The 23,715-nt window shown below is 57.2% G+C and overlaps 3 protein-coding genes across 3 annotated transcripts; 2 read left to right on the top strand and 1 right to left on the bottom strand.

Moving 5' to 3' along the window:
• The first annotated feature begins 1,131 nt into the window (after nt 1-1,131).
• Nucleotides 1,132-3,174, top strand: TP53TG5 (TP53 target 5). The gene is made up of 3 exons (XM_088538713.1): nt 1,132-1,188; nt 2,541-2,677; nt 2,910-3,174. Exons 1-3 carry the CDS (start codon nt 1,132-1,134, stop codon nt 3,172-3,174), a joined length of 459 nt encoding a protein of 152 aa, XP_088394839.1.
• A 35-nt stretch (nt 3,175-3,209) lies between these two features.
• Nucleotides 3,210-9,017, top strand: LOC104567569 (neuritin-like). The gene is made up of 4 exons (XM_088538712.1): nt 3,210-3,234; nt 5,153-5,170; nt 5,741-5,888; nt 8,792-9,017. The coding sequence occupies exons 1-4, from the start codon at nt 3,210-3,212 to the stop codon at nt 9,015-9,017; spliced, it is 417 nt and encodes a 138-aa protein (XP_088394838.1).
• Nucleotides 9,018-13,561: 4,544 nt separating this feature from the next.
• LOC104567541 (SYS1 golgi trafficking protein) lies at nt 13,562-16,063 on the bottom strand. Its single transcript, XM_010214378.2, has 3 exons — nt 15,894-16,063; nt 15,097-15,164; nt 13,562-14,444 (listed from the first exon to the last, which is right to left on the bottom strand). The coding sequence occupies exons 1-3, from the start codon at nt 16,053-16,055 to the stop codon at nt 14,204-14,206; spliced, it is 471 nt and encodes a 156-aa protein (XP_010212680.1). The 5' UTR covers nt 16,056-16,063; the 3' UTR covers nt 13,562-14,203.
• Between the last annotated feature and the right edge of the window lie 7,652 nt (nt 16,064-23,715).

Here is a 23,715-nt window from a genome sequence, read left to right as displayed (position 1 = left end):
GGGATATGGGGACAGCAGAGTGTTCAGCGCTGCTCCTGAGGAGTCCTGGGGATGAATCCAGGCGCAGGGGACTAGCTCAGAGCTCTGCAGTATGAGAGGTCCGTGTCAATTGGCATCGCGAGGCTTTGGGACGGGCTCCATGCGCAGAAGTTCACAGGAGGCCACCGAGCTCACGAGCTGGGGCGATGACAGTGTGACGCGACACGGGCACCCCAGCGGGGACACAACGTGCGGGCGATGACAGCGTGTCGCAGTGCGGGCACCCTGGTGGGTCGGGAAGGCAGGGAAAGCATCCGCGCGGAGCCTGACATCCTGGCTCCTCGGCGAAGCTGTGCTGCTCCGCGGGGGGCCTGGTTTATTCTGATTACGTGAACGCGGGCCAAGCCACCTCTACTGACTTACTTTTTCTTGTGGCATCCCTGGCCAAAAAGGGAGCAGGGACAAGGGTGGCACTGAAGCCAGGGCAGAGTCTCCACACCTGTAAAAAAAAAAGGCCTTAAAATCCACCGTTGGCAGCGCGAGACACTTGGGCAGCCTCCCTGCCTCACTTGTGCCTCCGGAGACAGCCCACAGCCCCATCCTGCCTGCGCTCCAAGCGCCCAGGTCCCCGGAGGTGTCCCCGGAGATCCGGGTCACCTGCCCGGATAGCAGTGCTGTGTCTCCTCCTGGCCACAACCCGGGGACAGCTCGTGCCAAAGGACCCCAGGGGAGCCAGCATCAAAGTGTGGGGGATCAGGAGCAAACGCGACACAACTGGTTCCTCCCGCTGCTCCAGTTCGGGTCCCTCTGCTCTAATAGAGGTTTGCAGGAATGAGGAGGTGAGTCAGGAGGCAACGTGGTGCTGCGGAGCGAAAGGCAACCCGGGGTCACGCAGGTGAATCACCGAGCAGTGAAAATCGCTCTCGTTCCTCACAGGGAATTCACGCTGGGGCTGGGAGTGAGACACGGCTTCGTTTGTTCAGTAAATTGTGGAGTCGGGAGAAAACTGGGCTTCCTGCCATGGGCTTGCGTAAGGTCTCCTTCCTGGCAAAGGAGGCAGTAAATTGGAAGGGAGACGCGCGCAGCCCGCGCTGTGACCCCTCTCTGGGCTCCCTTACAAGGGGAGGTTTTCGCCCGGGACGGCGCGGAGCCATGAACACCCTGAGAGGAACGCGGCTGCCGAGCAGCGAGCACCACCACCGCTCCGGCGTAACTGGGGCGCTGGGAGCCGGACGGGGCGGGATGGTCCCGCTGGGAATCTGGACTCTCAGCTCTGCGGGGCACAGGCTTTGGAGGGTCCCCGTGGGATGAGGCCTGAGGCTGACGGGACCCTCGGGGTCCGCGGAGGCCCCTCGAACCTGCGGGAACCCTCCGGCTCCCAGCACCGCCCCCGCCCCGCGCATGCGCCCCGGCGCTGCCTCAGCTCCTGCGCACGCGCAGGGCCCTCCCGCCGGGGGGAGCGGGGAGAGAGTCCCGCGCATGCGCCGTGCGCCCAGCTTGTTGCCCGCGATGAGTTTCCACGGTCTCAGCCCGGAGCGGCGCCCCGCGGCTGCGCTGCGGGCAGCGGGCGGGAGGGAGCCGTCAGGACAAGCTCCTCGTGCCCTCCTCAGTTGCCTCATCCCCGAAAAAAAGGGGGGGAGAAGGGCAAAACCTCCCCCCCCGGGGGAACACCACTGGGGTACAAATCACACTGGGGCCGCAGCGGAGCTGGGATGTGGGCAGGAGAGGGCCCCGCCATGCTCTGGGTCCCGTCACCCTTGGGTCGGAGCCCCGTGGTGCTCCGTGCTGGTGGGGCCGGCTGCCCCCGCCGCGAGGGCACCACGTGTCCGGGGAGACCCTTCCCAGGCTCCGCGCCTGCTCCCAGCAGCCCCAGACTCAAAGAAGACCCGTGCAGGGCCGTCCCTGCGGAAAGGGGCACCTGACGGGTGCAGCGCGGGCGAGAGCAGCGCCCTCGCCTCCCCCCCGGCGCCGTGGGCCGGAGGGCGCCCGCACGGTGCTGGCGGCCGCGCCGGTGAGGAGGGGAGCAGCGCGGGCACGTGCGGGCTCCCTCCAAGCACACACGGAGCCTCGTGTCCCGCGAGGCCTGGGGCGAAGCCCCCGCGCTCACAGCGCCCGGGCACCCCGGGGAGCCCACGGGCAGGTGCCGGGTCACAGAGCTCTGGGACGGGATGAGGTCACAGGCCGGCGCCTCCCGAACCACCCCCGTCCTCGTCCCCGCTCCCTGCCCGCTGTCCCCCCACAGCCACCCCTGCTGGGCTATGAAGCCCCCCCAGACAAAACCGGTGGCCCCTCGGGAGGGAGAGCCCCTTGGTGCTCCCCGGGGCGTCCCTGGGCCGGGATGTGGAGCGCAGGGAGCGCTGCCCAGGCCAGGGGACATCCCGGCGGATGCACCCAGGGAAGCCCCTGTCCCGGTGGCCCCTGCCCGTCCCCCTCTGCAAGTCCACGACGTGGGAACAGAGCAGGAGAAGATCCGCGTGCGCAGGGTGAGGGCCGCCCCGCTCGCCCGCGGGCGCCCTCCGGCCTCCGCGGGCCCACGGCCACCAGCGCCCTCCTCCCGGCAGGTGCTGCGGGAGCTGGTGCTGCTCAGGCTGCTGAGGCGCAGGAGCCGCCGCGTCGCCCGCCTGCACGCGCTGGCCCTGCGCTGCTGGAAGGCCCTGCGCGCCCGGCGAGCGGCCGCCCTTGCGCCCGCGCCCGGCGGGTGAGACCCAAGGGAAGGGCCCCGTGGCGGGAGCTGGGGCAGCGGGTCCTGCACAGGGGGTCTTGCTTGGTCTGCTCTGCCCCGCGGCCAGGGACCGCCCGGCTGCTGTGTGAGGGCTGCGGCCGCCAGCCCTAGCCGTAGCAGGGCTGCGGGTGCACCGAGCGGGCCCGTGCTCTGCACCCAGCGAGGCGCGCAGCCTCCCGGGCTGCCCTGTGGCCGTGTCACATACCAGGGAGCGCGACCTGCTGCGGGAGCCCGCCGAGGACGCAGCCCGCAGCCCCGTCGGAGACACCGAGCGCGGCGCCGACGTCGCGACGGGCCCGGGCGCCGCGGCGGCGGCCGAGCGCGACTTGCTGGGGGCGCTGCCGCAGCGGGTGCTGGTGCCCGCGCCCAGGGTGCTGTGCCGGCCCTCGGCGCAGCGCTGGGTGAAGCCCTGCTGCACCCGCTCGTGCAGCGGCAGCCTGGGCCACGCGCTCGCCGCCCGCTACCCGCAGTGAGCGTGAGTGGCGCCGGGGGACGGGGCGGCAGGGACATGGGGCAGCGCGGTGTCCCCGCCGCCACGGGGCGCTCCTTGGACCCGATGGGATTTCCCAAGGCCGGGAAAGCCAAGTTTCCTCAGCCGGGGCTTGGCGCTGTGGGCAGTGCTGCTCTCCCTGGCGCTCCCGCTAATGGGATTGGGATAACTCTAATTACCGTCAACACGAACCCTGGCCCCGTGCGGCGGCCGAGCAGCCGCCCTCCCGCGGAGCCGCGGCCTTGGTGCCCTGCGGTCCCGATGCCCTCGCGAAGGCGCTGCGCGTGTCTCTCCTTGCAGGGAGACGAGCTGCCTGCAGGAAGATCCGCAGGGAGCCACAGTGCCGAAATAAAGGGAATAACCGGGTCTTCCTGGCATGAAATGTCTCTGCTTCCCAGCGTTTCCTCAGCAGCTCGTGGATAAAGCTCCTGCTCTCTGAACCCCCAGCCCAGAAAGGAAGGGAACCTAACTGGCCACCAGCAAGGTTAATGGGCGGCTATAACGAGAGCGGTAATTAACAGTAATGATGTTGCCAGCCTGAATGGGAGCAGCCCCTGAAGTGATGCCATGAAGCAGCCAGAAAACCTGTGCCCATTCCTGCCAGGAAGAAGGGACTCATTGGACACAAAGCTGGAATCGGGGCTGTAGAGATGCAAAAAAGGCAGAAAAAGGCCCAAAGGCTGTTGCAGTGCTGGGAACTGGGTGCTGTCAGCAGGGAAGGAGGCTCCGCAGCCACGGGTGGTAACGTGTTGGGTGCTGGGGCTGCTCTGGCCCTGTGCTTAACGCCCTGCCCTGGTTTAGCCCATGGTTAGCGGCGCTGCAGGGGGTGGGATGTTCACTGCATCTGCAGGGCCAGGGCACTGCAGGACCCAGCAGTGACACTGGCCGAGAGCAGTCAGAGCAAGAGGGGCAAGAACCCCGGAGCAGGGGGTGCCCCTGGTTCCTGCCGCTGTGGCGCGGGGTGCGATGTGGGTGCAGGGTGCGATGCGGGCACGGGGTGCCATGGGGTGCAGGGTGCGATGGGGCGCAGGGTGCCATGGGGTGCAGGGTGCGATGCGGGCACGGGGTGCCATGGGGTGCAGGGTGCCATGTGCTGCGGCGCCAGGCCCGGCGGCAACCGGTCCAGCAGGGGGCACTCGGATCGCACCGTGAGGCGGTCGGACCGGCTCCGGGAGCCCGGGAGTGGCGGGAAGGGTCCGCGAAGCCCCCTCCGGGGCTCTCCTGCCCCGCCGGCACCGGGGCAGCCCCGGGGGCTGACTGAGCTCCTGTGGTCTCACGGGTCCTCGGCAGCTCTCTTGGCTGGGTGTCTTTCCAGGGTGTTTTTTTCGGGGTGTCTCTTTCCCCGGCCAGTCAAGGAGCCCGAACTGCTGACACCCGCTGCAGCAGCAGGGCCGGGGGCTGCGCCATTCCCGCACTCAGGAATTGCTCATCCCCGCGCCCTCTCCTGAAACCCCCGGGGAGGACGAAGCTGAGGGGCCAAGCGAGAGGCGCAGGCACTGCCGGCTCCCGAGTGGCACCTGCCCTTCCACAGCCTCCGCGAAAGCTTTGGAGCGAGCCAAGAAAGCAGCATTTTCCTACACCATAACTGGAGTTTTTCTGCTTCTGCGCGAGTTGGGAAAGAGAGAAAAGGAGCAAATTCATTCCAGGGAGAAATGTGGGATTTGCCGTGCCAGGTCAGCACGGACACCCTACCCTGCAGGAGCAGGGGACACGGGGGGCAGCTGCCCCATGCCCAGCGCCTGCCCCCAGGCTCCTGCACCGGCCCGAGCCTCCTGCGCCCCGCTGCTTGCAGCCAGGCCCCCTCATTAATTAGTGGCGGCCAAGCCCCCCTCATTAATTAGCGGCGGCCGGTGCTGGGTGCCCTCCCCGTGGAGGCGGGCGCTGCCGCGGGTCGGAGCCGCGCGGAGCCGCCGAGATGGGACCGGGACCGGGACCGGGACCGCGGCGGGGGTCGGTCCTGCTGCTGCTGCTCGTCCTGGGTGAGGCAGCCCCGGGGCGGGAGGACGCGGTTTGGGGAGCCCGGGCCGGTTGGGGAGCCCGGCTGGGGGGGGGCGGCTGCCTGCACTGGGCTGGGGGTGGAGGGGCCTGTCCGGGCCGTGTTCGGGGTGTCCGGGCTGGGCTGGAGCCTGGGCTGGGGTGCTGGGTGTCCATGCTCAAGCTTGGGTGTTCAGGAGAGGCTCAGGCTCAGGGGAAGCTGCCTGGGCTGGGCTTTGGGGTGCATGCCCTAGGAGACAGTACCCAGGCTGGGATTTGGGGTTCCTGAACTAGGGAATGGTGTCTAGGCTGGGATTTGGGGTTTCAGGCTCCCTCCTTCCGTGTCATTGCTGTGTCCCCTCTTTTGGGCCGGGGGTGGGTGCTGGGACATGGGGTCCTTGGTCCTTGCAAGGCAGCTGGTTCAGGCTCTCTGCCAGCCCAGGCAGGGCCAAGCACATGTGCCTGGTGCCCCGTGGCTTGTGCCCATCGTGCATGAATGGTGGCACAGCTCGGTGGCACAGGCACTGCTCCCCCACGGTTTCCATGCTGATACCCTCTGTCTTGGCGGCCGTCAGGGCACCTGGCTGGGCTGCTGGCTGCTGGCCCGACGTGTGGGAACATTTACCAGGGCTTCTCCGACTGCGTCTTGAAGCTGGGGGAAAATATGGCCACGTACGAGGAGATGGAGAGCGCGGAGCTGCAGGGATTGCACCGGGTCTGCGGGTGAGCGCGGCCCCCGCGCGGCGCCGGCCGGGACGGTTGGGTTGCAGCCTCTGTCCTGCCCCTGGCTGGTGCTGCAGCCTAAACTCAGCTCCCTCTCTGTCCTCCTACCAAACCCCCTCCTGGTTCAGGCTTGAGTCGGCACCTTGGTGCTTTATGAGCTTGTGACGGGTGTCCCGAGATGGCAGTGGGTGAGTGTTGGGACGGGGACGTCGAGGGTACCCAAACTGAGGCAGCGCAGGGGGTTAAAGGAGGAATGGGTAAAGAGGGACGGGATGCGTCTGGGGAAAGGGATGGTGAAAAAGCCCATGAGCAGCAGTGGGAAGGGAGGGAATGAAATGTTTGCTGAGATAAACGGAGGTGTCTGAGGGCTCCGAGTGGCCCCAGCAGTGAATTGTGGGGAGAGAAAAGGCCAGGGAGGTATATGGAAATGCAGACAGAAACTAGGGCTGGGGGACAGAAACAGGTTCCCTGGGGACCCCCAGCAGCTCGAGGAGGAGGACGAAACACCCTGGTGCGTATGAGACTTTCCAGGCTAACAAAGGCCACCCCCGGGCATGTGAAGGTGTCACCCCAACGGGGTGAGAGCACCGGGACCCGCTCAGTGCAGGGTTGTGGGACAGGGAGCCCCTGATCTCGCCAGGGCTTCAGGTGCTGCTGGCTCCTGCTGCCAGTCCTGGTGCTCCGGCACCCACGCAAGGGTCGATACAGCTGGAGGAGGAAGGTGAGGAGGTCCCGGCTTCGTGCCAGGGAATGTGCTGGAGTTATTGGCCTCCCACCGCAGACCTCCCCTGCTGCAGACGTGGCCCTGTGATGCCTCCCCGTGCTCTGCTGGGCTCCCTGTGCTCTCCCCTGGAGCCGCCCTTGGCGGGAGCCTCTGGATGGGCACGTGGACGCCGGGAGGGTGAAGCGCTCTGCGGATCCCGGCTGGAAGCAGGGCCGAAACCGGCATCTGCCACCCCCCTTCTGCCTCACCCGCACACGTGGACGGCTTTAACCCTCGCCTGGCAGAGACGCTTCCTCCCGCTGGCCGCAGCGGCGGTGCCCGCGGGGGCTGCCTCGGCTGGCACCAGCTCTTCTCGTTAGCTCGGTGTGTTCATTCTGCCCCAGTGCGTCGGTTTAATGAGCTCTCGCAGCTGGCGTTTCTGTGCGCCCCGGCAGCACCGGGCAATCAAGGTGCTGCTGCCGGTGCTCCTGGACAAGGTGCATTGGCACAGAGCGCTTGAGAAAAGTCTCTGCCCCTACCTGCAAGTGGGCTCTGCGCTTGGACACGTGCGTGGCTTTCCTCGGGGGGCGGAAAAGTTGCTCTGCAGTTGGATACGCGGGTCCCCAGCCCACGGCTTCTGGGCAGACACTGTCCTGGAGCTGCTCCTTCCACAGGGTGGTAAAGCTGAGGCGGAGGGGACGTCGGGCACCATCTCAGGGTACGAGTTGCTGGGCGCTCTTTGAAGCTTTGACCACAAACGCTAAAGCTCTGCACCGGGCACAGCTTCCTCTGGCACCAACCCCGAAGCGGCGCTGCCTGGTCTGCCACTGCGGCGGGGAATGGGCCACGGCCTCTGCGCTCCAACCCCCTCAGGCTCTTGTTTCTTTTTGGGTTTTTATCCACCATGTACATGCAGTTCTGCAGCCTTGGTGCACCCTGCTACCAACTCTGGGGCTCCAGTTTCTTCCAAGACTTTGCAGGCAGGAGAAGTCCCCTGCTTGCTGCAGCTCTGCACGTCAGGGCCACGAGCGTCGCTCTCGGCACCCCGCGGGCTGCAGGAGGAGGCGCCGCTCTCCAGCATGCGCGGCTGGTGCCAGCGGCGCTGCAAGGTGGGCAGGAGCACGGCGGTGGTGCTGGTGCTGGACGCGGTTTCACCTGGGCTGCCAGGGTCTGCCCTCAGCACCGCAACAGCCTGAGCATCCCGGGCGCCGGAGCCATCCCTGGGCTGCCCCTTGCTCTTCCTGGCCCCTCAACAAGGACCTCTGGCCGGGATGTGGGCCTGGAGCTTCTTGAGAACAGCTTCAACTTGCTTGTTTGTCAAAGGGAAGGGATAAAGCTGATGGGTTGGGACACCTGGCTACCTGTTTCTGCAGGGACTTCTAACTTTCTGGATCTGGAGGTGGGGAGGAAAAACAGCTTGCTGGCCTCAGCAAAGACAAACAGGGTGTCTTCAGCTACCAGCCTTCCTGGTTGCTTCTGGAGGACGCTGGGTTTTTTTTGCCTTCTTTTGTTATTGCTTCACGCGCTCCTCAGGAGCCTCTTTCTGTCTCACGGCTCCTACTTGGGCAGGATACCCAAGCAGAGAGAGGCAGGTTTGGCTGGCGGGAACGCGCCGAAAACCTCCCCCAGCCTCTGCAGGCTCCTCGGTTACGAAACGGCGCCGCTTGCAGCACCATTGAGCCGCTCGGCGCTGCCTGCTGCCCTTGACTTGTGGGAAGCATCTTCTGAAACGCGCCGAGCTTTTGTTCCCAGCCTGTTTTACTTCGGCTGGGAGTACTCAAGGGATGCGTTTCTTGATCAAAAAAAGAGATTTTATTGTTTCCCTGAAAATAATAATAATAATAAACCCATGAAATCATTTTGGTATGTTTTAAGGTTTGGAGTTTTGGGCGAGATGCTCCAGGAGATCGCTGGGAGGTGTGACATGGGAGTGGGGAAGGAGAAATCCTTGGCAGAGGCTGCGGCACCGGTTCGCTTGTGTGGTTCCCATTCGGGAGTTGGGTGCACGGTCCTGGGATGGACAGGGAGCCCCAGAGTCCTCCTTGGAGGCTGCTCACAGGCAAGGCCTTTCCTTCTACCCGTGGCCCCAAAGTGCCAATGCTGGAGGGGCTGGAAGGGGCCGGGAAGGCTCCTTTCCCCAGCACCGCCGCGCTGCGTCCCTGCCCCTGGGCTAAGGGGTCGGTGTCTCTCTCGGCTGCAGGTACTGGGATGAATTTCACGTGTGCGCCCTGTCCACGCTCTGGGAGTGCCAGAAAGAAGCAGCGGCCGCCTGGGAGATGCTGAAAAGGGAGTCGCAAAAGATCAAGTTTCCAGGCAGCTTGTTTGAGCTCTGCGGCCCCGGCGCAGCCCCAGGCTCTGCCTGGACGCGTGTGCCCGACGCGTCCATCCTCGGCATCCCGCTCCTGGTCACTTGGCTGAACTGGTAAGCGGCAGCTCTGTGAGGATCCCGAGAGGCGGTGGCGGCAGCGTGTGCCGCGTCTCCCGGTCACACCATCGTGCCCAGACTTGGAGGAACTCGGTGTGCGGTGCCCGGCGAGCGCCCGCCTCTGCTGTCCCGCAGCTCTGCAACTCGGAAGAGCTCGGCAGCATCTCCCGCCTTTTGCTGTTTTTCCACAGTTTGGGATAATCCTTGTCCCTTCCTGTCTCAAGGTGCAGCCCTGGAGAATGAGGACTGTAGATGTGAGGCAGAGGATTTGAGGAGAAAACAGATCGTGCCAGAACACTGGACTCTCTTGCACTTTTCTATGCATATTGGAAGGAAGCTTCTTTGTTCAGCTGCCTGTTTCTCCCAGATGGAGTCTCCTGGTCTCCTGGGTGCTAAAAACAAGATAGTTTTTACCACTGGTATTTGTGAGGTGCAAGAGAAGGGGTATATCCTGTCAGAGCCCAGAAGGGGACCTTCCTGGCTGGGTACAGGCCTTTTATTTATTTATTTATTTTCTTAGAGGAAATGGTTAAAATCTCCGTCAAGGGATGATCACAGACACATGACTTCTTCTCTTGCATCCACCTCAATTCCCGAGTAACTCCTGTATTGTGTGTAAATCCCTTTTCTAAGTAAATAGAGGACAAATACTAGGGGAGAGAGGGAATGTCGAGTTAGCACAGAAAGAGAAGGATTTATAGTAATTCTCTTGCTTTAAAACTTTTCTCCAAGGTAGCTCTAAGCTGCTCTGTGGGTGACAATGTGTAATTCCAGAGTATTAAAACTTGTTGTAGAGCCTATATCTGTCAAGGTAGAAATCGTTTGTCCTGCCGCTTGCTTGGTAGCACCAGCTCTTTGTGTTTTACCTAACAACTCGGAGCACAGTTGGTTTTATAGCTTCAGCACAAGCACAAAAACACTAGCAAGAGAGATGTTTCCAAGTATTTTCTGGATAAATTGGGAAACCCAGCAGTGTCACTGGGAGGTGCAAAGCAGTTACTTGAAGGATGCTCATGGCCAGCTGCTGAGCAGGGCTGTAGGAGACAAGAACCACTACGGGCCCATAAGCTGCTCCTGCAAGGATCTGGAGCGAATCCCTTGCTGAGAGAAGAGCAATGTGTCCTGCTGGGAGGCTGTGTAGCTTCCAGAGTGTTTTCCATGAGCTATTGCAGTCCTCAAATGGGGAAGGGGCTGTTTTCTTGTCATATTGTATTGATATTGAGGCTTAACAGTTGGATGTGGCAGGGAAACCTATGTTCTGCTTGTGGAACAAGACCGCAACTTCAGCATCATCAGATCTGAAATTCCCATGATTAACTAACGTAGTATTTCAGAAAATGGAGGGGAGTGAGTGGGGAAAAAGGAACAACAGATACTCCCAGTCCGACTTTCTGAAATCTGGCCAATTTGCAGATTGCATGGCTGTTTATCGGAGCACTTGCCGTGTTTTCAGAAGAGGGAAGCAGCAGCTAGCAGCAATGTACAGCTGTCGTGCAGATGTCTGCAAGCCTGTGATTTCTTCTTGTAGTCCTGAAAAACGGGCAGGCAGGATGCTGAGCTGGGGGTTGCCTGCTGCCTCCACGGGCACTGGGCACAACCCTGTGCAGCGAGTTGGCCTCGGGTCTGAAGCGGTGCCACAAACCAGGGGTCCTGCTGGATGCCGCAGGCAGGCGGGCAAGCTTCTCCTATAGCAAAACACAGTACAGTGTATTTTTAATAATAATCATGCTCCTCACCTTGGCATCCTCATGCTTTTCCCCTGGTCTTCCCTTTCACTTACCACTCAACTCCTGCAGTGGCAGCAGCGAATGAAGAAATTGGGGCATGTTACAAGAAACGTGAAAATTGAGGGAGGAGCAGCTGGTGTTCGGGCAGCACCGCGCTCTTCAAGGCACCCTGGCGTTCTGCACGGCTGTTACTTATGTACTTATGTATTCCTGCCACTGGGATTGACGAAAATTTGGGGAGAAAGTATTACTTGGAGCGCCACGGAACCTGGGCTGAACCATTCGTCTTTTTTTTTTTCTTCCTATCCTGCTCCAACAGAGTGATTTGATGCTGATAAACAACAGTGTTGCCTGACCCTGTTCCCCTCACCCTTATCTCAGTCGCTGCCTGTGGTCTGTAGCTGGGGAGAGCTGAAGCAGGTGGGTATCATGTGCAACCAAAGGTTTTCTACCCAAATGGTACTGGTCTGTGTCTAGGAGGTGTTTAATGCCTTTAGGAAAAGCAAGCAAGCACAAGTCCACCCAAACTTGCCTTCCTCAGCTCAGTTTTGGGTTTATCTTCTTCCTCAACATTAAAATTTTGTATTTTAAAAGAGCTTTGGGGAGCGGGAGTGAAAGATCTCAGCAAGCAGCCACCGCTGAGAAGCCTTCCTGCAAAACTACAGATGGAAGAGGTGAGCTGATTCTATGGAGAGCAGGTGTTGGGAAAAATCTTCCTGGAAGCAAATTTCTTGACTGCACAGGGAAGAGGGGGGGAAATCATTAAGAAACAAAGACCATCTGCCACTGTTCAGGTATGGAGCAGCAGAAGTTTCTAGAGCCAATGGTGCTGCTGAAATCTGACTGAATGCAAGTGAAATTTAGGTCTCGACGTGGAAGTGATTTTGGAGGCTTCTAACTCTGTATTTGACTTCTAGTATTTTCCTTATGACTACAACATACAATAGATTCCCTGCAAAAGCAGTGCATGGATTCAGCCCTCAAAGCCAGGTGAGCAGACTTTAAGGAATCATTTCTAATCCCACAGAACGTTTCATGCTAAAACAGTGCAGCTTGTTGGATAGCCCCCAGCTGCAGTGTTAAGTCCAGACTTGTCACAGATGCTTCTTGTGGCCTTGTTCTACCTGAGTTTCTACAGCTACAAAACTGAACTTCACCTACAGCCCCAGCAAGGGCAGCTGCTGAAGTGTAGCCTGTGCATCCAGAAGGTAAAGGGATAAATGTTCCTCTCTCCAAGGATTTTCAATCCCTATCCTCATCTGGAAACAGACAGCAGCTCTAGTTGTGCCCCTAAGATGGTCTCACAGCAGCTCTGAGGTCTGTTCTCCTTCAACAAATGGGTCTAACAAGGCTTATGTTCTCCTCCCTTGCACTTGCTGTGTTCAGTCTTCTATTTCACCCTTTCTTGAGGATCACCCCTAAAGAACATAGGAGGCGACACCAAAAGAAACCACGAGGTGTTAATCCTTGAATTAAATCCTGCAAATTCTCCCTGTGCTGCAACTCAGATGTTTCCTCTCAATAACAGCAATGAAAAGCAAAGAGCACATGTGGTCCTGAAATGGGCTTAAAGTATGACTGATTCCAAGGCAGTGTATCCAGTTCATGCCCTCCACTCAGATTCCCACTGTAAATAACTTTTTAAAGGAGATACTGGCACCTACTGAAAGACCAAATACTGCTTTATATCCAGGCTGAATATGCGTAAGAAAGGAAGGAGTATCCTGAGATGGGGAGGCTGATCTTGAACGAGGGCAGCCAGGAGGGCTGAGCTCTCCTGCTGGACCACAGCAGTGTCAGAGGGGAAGCAACAGGACAAACTACCCAAACTTGCCTGACCTTTTTTCCTTTGAAAAAGACTGTTCCTGTACCTGTAAAGGAGCCATGGCCCAGCTTCAGGAGCTTTTCTCAAGAAGAGGTGCTAGTAAAAAAGAAAATCTCACAGGCGAATGTAAAGAGTTTGGCCTAAAAACATAGCTGGTGCTCCTGTCATCTTGGTAATGCCCCTGCCAAGTGTTCAAAACATCAGCATTTTGCCCTGCTGGAATTTGCAGTGTCTGAAACAGAAAGCAGGCTTTCAAATGGAGTTCCCCAGTTACAAAGGTCAACAGAGCAACTTCAGAGAGTTTATCAAATTCTGCAACTCATTTCACCAATTCTTAACAAACCAAATAAGCAGATTATGCAAGTTAATATTTACATGCAAAACAAAGTTATACCAGCAAGAGACTGCACAGGACAAAATCTGTGCTTAAAGCTCACTTTGCCCTTGCTTAGATTGGATGTACATCTGAGGAAACTACACAGGGAGCAAGTCCTCGTGCTTGGGATGCAGGATGAGGAGGAACTCCCTGGTCTTGCACTCTCATGGCTAAGGTTGTTGCCTTTACCTGATGCCAGGCAAGACTTGCGTGATGAGCTGCTATTATTTTAAGGAACAAGCAGCAGTCTTGGCTAATTAATCACCTTTTCCAGACCAGATCTGCTGAAGTCTGACAGGAAGACCCAGCCCCAGGGAAAAGCAGAAAGTTTCTCTAAAAACCTTTAAAGGCTTCCCCAAGGCACTTGTGGCTTAGGACTGAACAGTAACAGGCTCTGGATGGCTGATGCTCTTCCCAAAGGGAAAATTATGCTGCCAGCTTTCCCAAGACAGTGCCCTGTCTTGATTTCAGAGTACAATTAAGAGGTATTTACTGTAGGAAGCTTTATGTACCCTCAACTGCAGCCATCCTCTGGCTGCATTGGTCCCCAGTTCCATGATACAGGGGTCCCTGGCATTTCTTGAAACACTCAGCTGCTCAGGAGAAAAGTAACACACTCACAGCAATATAATATTTATTATTACAAAAGGTTCCTTCAGCAAACTGCTGCCTGACATCTGTGTATTAAACATGGAAACAACCAAACCCTTCTACAATTACATGTTGTTGAGGGTCTCAGCTGGTGCTTCGGATAAGTACAAGTATTTTCTTTCTCTCCCATCTACTCCCTTCCTTGATTTTCTTTTCTTCCCCAACCAAAGCACAAGTGAAGAACAAGCCAGTTACAGACTGGAAGCAGCAGCTCCCAGCCCCGCTGCTCCCTGTGCCCGTTGCTGCAGGAAGAGCTGCCCACTGCGTTACCTCAGCTCTGGTAACACAGACCCCTCGTGTTTCTCTAATTCCAGGTGCTTCTTGTGCATCAGGTTTTGCCACCTGCCTTTTAACAGTCCTGAGGGAAGAGTTTAGGAGCACCCTTGCAATGCAGTCATGTTAAACGCTTTGTGTTAATAAAACAAACAGCTCCTCATCCTCTCCGTTGTCTGATGATGACAGCAGAGATGTCCACACTCATGCAGTCACCAAGGTCTAAAAAAGACTCGACAGGCCTGCTGCGCTTCTCCGGGATGATTCTTCAGGCATTAGATGCTCTTGTGCTGGAAACAATGACTTAATGCAGCTTGTTTCTTGGCAGAGCAAGTTTATACATTGGATTTGGGGGCAGAATTCAAGGGGATTTCTTTCAGTTCTATCCTCATGCAGAGGTACTCCCCGATGACAGCCATGAGGGCCGTGCACACGATGTGCACTAGCCACCACGTGAGAGTGGAGGGAAAGTGAGAGTTGTAAATCCAGCATGCCAGGAGATGGAAGAAGTGAACGGTGACTGTGAAATCCAGGCACTGCTTTCCGCGGCGGATGAAGTACAGCAAGCCCAGAGCACTGCAAAAGCAAAACAAGAGGTTAACAAATAAACTCCTCGATGCTGTAGTCCCTTTTCCTTAGGCAACTGCAAAGAGGAGCTGTCAGTGCTGATTATTTAGCTATTTTAAAAACTTAATAAGTGCTCTAAGCACAGGCTGTTTCTGACCTTGGTCCCAGCCACTGCAGCAAGATTTAAATGGCTTGCTTATGTGATGGATGGGAAATGAGCTTTTAGTTTAAATACTCCTGCTGGACTCTCTGCCCTTTCTCTCCCAGCGACCTTTGCCCATTAGCAGGGGCTAATTACATCACTGTCTACAGATCAGTGTTTACTGAGATTTATTATTTTCAACTTCCAGTAAGGCCTTGCAAAAGCAGATTTCATTCCCAGCTGGGAAACTGAGGCAGTGAAATGACGTAAGGGAAGAGGCAGAAAGTCCCCTTCACAGGCAACAATTTCCACGTGTCCTCCTGTGCAAGGGCCAAGAAGCAGCAGGAAGGCTAAACCAGGCCCAGCGTTTCCAGGAATGTTTTGGGAATGACTCTAGGCCATGCTGCTACTTATCACCATGTCATTCTAGTCAGGTTTGATATCAAAGATCAAATACAAGACACGGGGCTGTTGGAAACCCGGGAACGCTGCGAGAGCCCAAGGCAGTTGCTGACTTACCAGGTGAGCGCGTTGAGGACAAAAGCCATCATGGAGAGCCTCCCGGGCGGCGTCGAGAAGCCTAAAATCTGCACGGGATTATCCGTAAGGACCGGCAGCACCAGGCACAGCCCGCAGCGAGCCAAGGTCATCCCACGGCCCTGCCACACCGGGGCAGCCCTGCACTTCCCTAGAGCCCACGGGAAGAGCTGCAGCCCTCATAGGGTACCAGCCTCCACACCTGGAGGTATCTGCACAAAAGCAATGGGCCTGTTTCTATACTGGGGTCCTGGCTAAGCTGGTGGGGATCTGTCTCCATACGAGTTCGGTATTTATATAAGCAGGGGGGCTTGGGTGTACCTATATGGTATATGGGGGTATTGGAAGTAACGGGGCATCTGTCTCTATACCTGGGGGTGACACCTACACCGGGAAGGGTCCTCTGACAGGAGGGAGGGCCAGCTATCCACGGGCTGGGGTGGGCTGTCTCCATACTGCCAGGTATCTATAGGGGAAGACCTGTTACAGCGGGGAACCTGTGCCAGGAGGGTGAGGGGAGGGGGGCAATGTCTGCCTGTATCAGAGGTACCTCCATGGAGGTGCGGCGGGGAGGGCAGCTGTCTGTACACTGCGAAGGACCAACGCGCCAGGGGAGGGTCTCCATACCGGTATGGACGGGCTTGGGAGGTGTCTCTATATAGAGAAGGTCCAAAATGCAGGAGGCTCTATAGGGAAAGGCACTGATATGGGGGGACGGGGATCTACACGGGGGGTCTCTCAAGGGGAAGGCCCTAGGCGAGGGGGCGCGGGGTTCCTACCTCGTCGCTGAAGATCTGCTGCAGGGAGGGCGCGGTGCGGCCGAGGGCGCCCAGGAGCGCGAGCCAGAGCCCCAGGGAGCTGTAGTAGGCGGCCTGCAGCAGCGCCATCTGCGCCACGATCAGCGCCGGGTCCCACACGTAGCTGCGGAACTGCGCCGCCATGACAGCGCGCCGGACGTGACGTAGCGCGGCGGGGAGGAGCGGCGGACATGGCGGCCCTTAACCCCTCGGCGACCGTTAACCCCTGGGTGACCGTTAACCCTCTCGGCGGCCATTAACCCTCTCGGTGGCCGTTAACCCCTCGGCGGCCTCCGGCTGCCCTGTTTTAGGACGGATCATGCTCTAGGGTTGAGGTGGGTAATGGCAGAAGCAATAAGAGGGGGATTAAAACCAGGGCGAGCCAGGCCCTTGCAAGTTGGAAGCACACATCCAATTGGAACCTGTAATTAATATATATATATTTAAGTTATAGACTGTTGTGAGAATGTCGGTCGGGATGGAATGCTCCAATTTTACTTCTGCAAAAGCCACCCTCACAGGAGTGTTGCTTGTACAAGATCTAAGGGCTGTTCTGCAAACAGTGGTTGGTGTAAATATGTCCTGTAGTACATAGCCCTTATACTCTGTTGATTGAATCAAAACTCTATTTTACAGGGTTGGATTTAAAAGACACCTTCTTTTGTACCGCGTTGGCAGAACAAAGTCACAGGTTGTTTGCTTGGAATGGGAAGGCCCCACAGCGAGACGCAAGAAGCAGCCGTGCTGGAGCGAGCTGCTCCGAGGGTTTAGGAACAGCCCTGTTGGCGCCCTGCATGAGGATCAGACTCAGAACCTGCAGATTGTGAGATGGGCTTTCTGGAGAACACTGACTCGTGCCAAGCACCGTCCCCCTTCCAGGTCCTTGAGCGGTGACCACACGGGAGAGCCAAAGGCAGCAAGGAGGTCATGACCAAGTGGGATGGTGGTGAGACGCCCCGAGAGCCCCTTCCTGTTATGGGGCTGCTCTGCTTTGGGGCTCAGCAGCTGGGGAGAAGCTTTCTCCAGGCACATGGTGGCTTCTCTCTGCCTCAGGAGAGTGCTGGGTACCAGGGTCTCTCGCTCCCTGCTGATCCCTGTGTGATCCAGATTTCCTGCTAGGTCAGCGTCGGGTGGGAGAATTGTCCCTAACTGGATGCTAAAAATCCCCAAAGGACAAGGGGGATCTCTGGAGATAAATCCTCAGCTGGAAAGAGGAGAGGAGGAATGGCAGGCTGCTCCCAAGGGAAGGAGTAAGGAGTTGCACAGAGCTCTTTTCCAAAGGCAAAGAGGGAAGGAGAACAAGAGAGGATGAGGGACAAGAGACGAACCCAGCGTTTGTGGGACATGGTAAAAGAGTGTCAGTCGTGTGGGTGTGGAATATTTCTGGCTCTGGGAAGTCAGATTATGATCTCGGACATTCTTATGACGTGTTTTCCATTTCCCAGTATGGGAAGTTCCATATGTAGCTTTGCTGCTTCTCAGCCTTGCCTCATTCTGTGAAAGCCGCTGTGCTGGTGCCTGCTCAGCATGTTTTCTTCCCTATTCCCGCACCCATTGCTCCTAGAAATTATTGTGCAAGGCGGAGGCTGCCTGCTGGAGGTGGGCCAGAACTGTGAGTTTTGTCTCAGGCCTTCAGAGAATGTATTTGTGAAGGAGCTTAGCGATCTCAGTGACTGCAAAAATGAGCATGGGGAAATTCCCAGGTCCTATCAAGGCAACCTGCTACCAGCGCGTTGCTGAGCTCAGGTTCTGAGACAGCGCTTCCTTTCTAGCTGTTAGTAGAAATTGGTTTCCTTTCCTGAGATCTGGTGTGCTCACCTCTCGGAGACGTGCAAGCTGCTACTTACATGGCTCATTTTCATTTCCCCGTTTCCTTTTCAGTCTTTGTAAAACCAACTTGCCTTCCCCAGCAGAGTTTTGGTTATTTAATCACAGCAAAATGAAAGTCTGAGCTAGTGCAACAGAAGTCCCTTGACACCTGCTGCTAAAACTGGTGGGCCTCTTTCCACAGCCAGAGGCATCAGCATCACTATTTCTGATGTATCCAGTCGTCTGTGGCATCACAAAATGCCAGCTGGTGTTTTGGGAAGTGCTGGCTTGAATTCCTTCCAAATTTGAGCCTCCTCCCTGCTCGGTGGCTGCCCCGTGATTGCAGGCAGCAGCCTGGCAGCGGTCATGTCACACATGTATGAGTTCAGACTGGGTCCTGCCCTGCTCTGGGGATGTAGCAGTGTTGACACAAGTGAGTTGGGGCACTGAGACGTTTGTGAGCAGTGTCCTCGGAGTCAGCCACAGCCCAACACACAGGTGGGAGCTCATTTCCTGGCTGACTTGGTCTTGGCACGTTGCATGGTCATGTTTCTTTGTGTGCACTCCTTAATGCAGCACTTCCTCTGCTCCAGAGAGCCCCTTTTTAGGAGTCTTTTCCTGAAAGAGAGGATTTTCTCACCAAGGGGAGCCAAGCCTCGCATCCCTTTTCTTTCCAGCTTCCTAGGAGACGTTTAAAATGGATCTGGAAAGCGAACATTAGGCGGAGGAATAAACATGCACTTCTAATTCTCCTTGTCATAGTACAAATCAAAGACGGAGGTAGCTCGGGAGGGAAGGCAAAACAGTATTGAACCCCAACGATGGCACTTTTGAGGGCAATGCTCAACTTGCTTCTCCTGCCTTGTGATTAGAACTTTCTTCTTCTAACCAGCTGCCGATTCGGTGCTTTGTGCGGGACACCCGCGTGTCACCAGGAGCAGCAGGTGGGAGAAGAAGTGGCAGTGTGCCCAGGGCGTATCAGATGCCCTGACAATGTACTCAGATCACATGCAGGGATCTCAGTCTTACTTTATCAGGGTGACAGAATAAGAATTCCCTATTTAGCCAGGGATTCTTTCCGTAAGAAGAGGGCTGAATAGGATAGGATTGTTTTTCCTCCTGCCTAAAGAGGAAGCTGTTTATGGGATCCATATTTTACTAGCAGTTGTACAAAGAGTGTTGCTCTCTGATCTGAGCTTAGATGGGCTTCATTTCCCCCTTCCCAGGCTGGTAGGGTTTGTACTAAGGTGGTATTTGCCAAAAGGAGAGGCTGAGATTATACCTTTTCAGAATAACTCCATGTTAAGGAGTTCAGGATGTGGGACACGAATTTCGCAGCTCTTCCTCTCTCCATGCAGTGCATGAATGTGCTTTTCCAAAGAGCCCAGCAGGCTGAGTGGACTTTGGGAGTTGAGGTTTTTTGAAAATCTCATTAAGGTTTCTTGGTGCTCACTAAGAATCCTGCTCTGAGCTCATTTCAAATCTGGCTGTGGGAACTGTGCTGAGCTTGGCTGAAAACCCTCGTTTTCTGGCCTATACAATAGTATTTAGGATCTAGAGTTGTTTAAAAGGGCTCTGTACATGGTCTAGTTAGGATTATGCCATATGAAAACGTGATTCTCCTCACACCCCAGATGAATTTTAGTTGGGGACTCCTTCTCTCAGCATGTTTGTGCCATGTATATATGGAATTGGCAGATGATTGTTTTTGGTTTTGATGTAAGACTCAGTTACCACTTCAGTACTGAGCATAGGGTTAGAAGCAATGGTGTCCACTCCACATTAGCTTTTACATATCTCTGCCAGCTGATTCTAAATGGAGAAGGGATTTGGTGCACCTAAAATGTAAATATTCACAGCCCAGAACAAATTTGAGGCTCAAAATGCATTTTTTTTCTCCCACTCACCTTACTAGCAGTGAAGTTTCAGTAAAATACATTTCAGTTGCACATTCATTCTCTCTGGGCCAATTTGTCCTGTCGCTCTCGGTGAGTGTCACATACCCGTGATTTTTCTGGCTTGTTCCAGAGCAGAATGTCAACATTTTGATAGGGGACAATCGAAGGGCAAAATGAAGCAAGCTCTTTTATGTCATGGGTTTGCAGAAGCAAGCTACAATCTTTGTGGTCGTGTTTCCTCTCCTATGGTTTTGAGATACTGTCACAGAAAGTTTGTGCGCGTGCAGCTTGGAAGTGGATCTACAAAATGCATTTTGAAAATGTCACTGGTAAGGTTATGTAAGTTTTTTCTCAAGGTTGGAAAATACATTAGGGTTGAGTTTAAATTTTTGTTTCCAGCTAAGTAGAACCCCAAATTCTTTATTTATTTGTTGGAAGGATTGTGCCCACGGGTCGGACTGCGGTGGGACTGTGGTCTCTGGGTCTAGCAGGCCCTTCTGTCACAGCAGGGAAGTTTCTTGTGGACTTTTGTGGCACAGCTATGTGCACACTGAAGTAGAGGTGCCTGTTAGAGGGTCTTTGTGTGCGGGTCCACACAGTATTTGTTGGAGCAATTGGACAAGCCAGGTCTGGGATGCATTTCGGGGCCACAGCTCTGCCCGGCACAGGACCTTGTCACTCAGCCCGTGTGGGTCAGGGGGGAGCAGAGGTTCTGCTTCCAGGCCCCTGGTGCTGCTGAGACTGTCTCCTTCTGGGGGGTGTCATCGTGGGGTCTTCACCCCTTCAGCCCAGCCCATGTGCTCTTCTTCCTCTCCTTCTGCTTCCTACCTCTATCAGATGTCCAGAACTGGAGATCAGCTAGAGTTGGGCTCCTGGGCCACAGAAGTGGTGACTTTTTCATCAGCTCCTCCCTGCGTGGCAAGCAAAGGTATTAGGGAAGGGCGGGGATCTTGCCCACAACACAGATCCTGCCTCCGGGCTTGGGGAACTGGAGGCTTAGGAATAAAAACGTCGCTGTCCGGAGCACAGAGGTTCAGGAGGAGACTCCATTGCAGCCCCCGTCCTGATGTCCCTCCGGGTTCCTACCCGGAATGTACATGGGCTTCCGCTGTTTTTTTAAACTCTGTGTTTCCTGTGAGTTCATGTGAAGCCGGCCAGCTCCACGGTGCTGCCAGGGGAATTTCCTGGCATGCAGCAGTCGTGTGTGTGGGTACGGCCCTCACAAACACTGAGGAGACCTCTTGGCCTCTGCTCACACCTTCTGTGCCCATTTCTTCCCAAAAGGACAAGCGTTTAGTTGGGAAGGACTCTTCACCTTCCAGATTTCTAGTTTGAGGGTTGTCATGTCAAAGGGGACGGGACAGGGTTTCTTCAGATAGTGTTGCAGGGCTGGAGCAGGCTGAGAAGCGGCTCCAACGGGAGGATGGGATCGTGGCACATGCTGCTTCTGCTCTGTGCCTTGCTTCCCCATGGAGGAAATCCCTTCTTTACAGCAGTCCAAGTGCAAACTAACCCAATGAGATTTGAGGGGCTGAAACCGCTGCTTTAAATAGAAATGAGTGAATTCTCATCGCCAGGCAAAACTGTTAGTAAGAGGAGAGAAACTCAAACACTCGAGCTGTGCTGTTGGCTCTTATTTTCTTATCTCAGTGAGTATTTTTTTGCACTTGCCACTTAGCGAAAACGCACAGAGCAGTTTGGGTTTTCACTTCGTATGAGACCTGGGTGATGTAATTCCCTGCTCGGTAACCGCAGGGAGACACTGGAGTCAAACAGAAACCCGGCTCCAGATTTATGCCAATGTGTAAGACTTGTTGTCGCTTGTGGAGTGTCATGGAAAGTGACAGGATCGGCTTCCCCCCTGCCGTCCCCCCCCTTTTCACTTCTGCCCCCCCTTCCCTATCCCTTTTGCCCTCCTTTCACTCCTCCTTCTCCCCTCTTTCCCTCCTGTCCTCTCTCCCTCCTCCTTTTCCCCCTTTCCCTTTTGCCCCCCTTTCACTTTTGCTCCCTCTTTCCTTTCCCTTTCCCTCCTGTCCCTCTTTCCCTCCTTTTCCCCCCATTCCCTTCTTCCCCCCCTCCCCCGCCCTCCTTTCCCTCCCGTCCCCATTCCCCTTCTCCCCGGGGGTGGCGGCGCTGCGGGGGCCGGGCCGGGGGGAACCGCGGGCTTTCCCGGCGGGCCGGGCCGGGGCGGGCCGGGGCGGGCAGGGAGGCCGCTCCGCCCCTCGCGCCGCTTCTATAAGTGCCGGGCGGCGGGCGGCAGCCCCGCACTGCGCCCCGCAGCCCTGCCGAGAGTGACCTGCGGAGCCTGAGCGCCGCCCGCGCCCCGCCATGCCCGCGCCCCGCGTCGCCCTCCTGCTCGGCCTCCTCGTGGCCGCCGCCGCCGCCGAGTCGGTGAGTCCCGGGGCCGCTTGCAGGGCGCCCCCCGCGCCCCTTGGGCTGCGGGGACCGGCGAGGGGAGAAACTTCCCGGGCTCCTTCCCGGCTCCCTCCCGCGGGGTCGGAGCGCGCAGGACGGGGCCGCTGCCCGTCGCGCCTTGATCCCCAGCTGCCGGGGGCGGGTTTAAGCCCTCTAATCCCGCCGTGGTTGCGGTGCGGGCCGGGCCGGCTGGGCACCGCGCGGCTCGGCTCCTGCGCGCGCCTGCCGGGCTGGGCTGAGCGGGAGCCTTGGGGTGCGAGAGGGCTAAACCTGCCCTGCCTCCACGGGGAGAGAAAAATGAGGCGTTGCTGTGAGGGGGTTACGAGTCTCTTCGTAATAACGCAGTGGGAGAGCCCGGCTGCTCTGGGCACGTGTGGAGGTGCCGGGATTCTGCCTCCCCGTGCTTGTGTTGTGTGTCTTGCCAATGCGGGGTGCCCCGCAGCTTGGCTGAAATGCGGAAAACTCTTCCTTGGAGAGCGTCTCTCGGCATGGACAGTTACCCTCTGCCGGGACCAAGCAGCCCAAATCCGCCCTTCTTTAGAGCCTTTATCCCCATGGCCTCTTCAAGAGCAGGGCCAGACTTTGGGGCAGAAGGTGCCTGGAGGCTGCACTGACCATGTTTGGTATGAAATGCAGCTCGGTGTCCCTGGAGAACCAAACGGCCGGGAGTTGGATTTCTGTAAAGAAGATAAATTTTGAACAGATGAAGTCTATAAATCCTTGTATAGAGCTCGGGGGAGTCGTGGGAGGAGGTGTGCTTGTCACCATCAGCTAGCTAAGCGAGAGGGACTCTGCTCATGCCGTAAAACTGCGCTACCCAAAGCCGTGCCCGAGTGAACGACGCAGGCTGCGGAGGCGGCTGAGGATGACGCGGGGTTTGGCAGAGCTTGGCTGCTGCTGCTCCTCCCTTCCCCCCTTATAGCCCTGCCGAAACGTGCGGGGCCGCGCGGGACGGCCGAGCGCAGGTAGCCGTTTCTTAACACGCCGGGGATTATGTCTTATGTAAGAGCCCGGCTTCGGAGAGCGATTGCGGGCTCGGCTCTTTTCCCCGAGCCTGCAAAATAAAAATGCCTTGGCTGCTTCCCCCGGCGTGCCTCCACGCTGCGCCTGGGCTTTCTCCGTGTGGAGCAACCCGGGATGTGTAAGAGGGTGGGGAATGGTGCCGGCGTGTGACGTTTGGCCGGGGGTGGCCCGTGTTGCGACACGGGGTAACTTGCTGTGAGAACGTGGTGCGGCGGGGAGGGGAGGCCGGAGCGGCGGGAGGCAGACGCTGTGCGGGGGCGGCTCTCACCTGCTTGCGGTGTATAACGAAATGGTGCCCCCAGGGACCGGCAGATGGGGAGGAGTTGAAAGCTGCCAGTTTAGCTACAACAGGGATCAGTAGGAGGGTTTGATGCCCGAGGTTTGCAGCCTTGTAGGGGTACAGCAGCATCTTCAAGCCCTGCTGGTGCTTCCAGAACCTAGTTGGCCTCCAGCAACAGTGGGATGGAGCAAGGGGGGGTTCATGCAGCGTGGCTGCCTGTGCCTGGTACAGGGGGGCTGTGGCAGTCTGAGCCCGGCAGCATCCCAAGGGGCACAGGCACCACGGGGGTGCTACAGCCCTCCTGCTTTTGCACCTCCAGATAAACCCTAGAAGCCTCCATGCAGGCTGGTGTCACCCTCCTGCACCTGCAGCACTGGTG

This window comes from Tinamus guttatus, unplaced genomic scaffold (genome assembly GCF_059628265.1).
Source record: "Tinamus guttatus ecotype Peru unplaced genomic scaffold, ASM5962826v1 Tinamus_guttatus_pri_ptg001150l, whole genome shotgun sequence".
Classification (NCBI taxonomy): domain Eukaryota; kingdom Metazoa; phylum Chordata; class Aves; order Tinamiformes; family Tinamidae; genus Tinamus; species Tinamus guttatus.
Note: the sequence above shows the minus strand (reverse complement) of the source record. Positions and strands in the feature narration are given on the sequence as shown.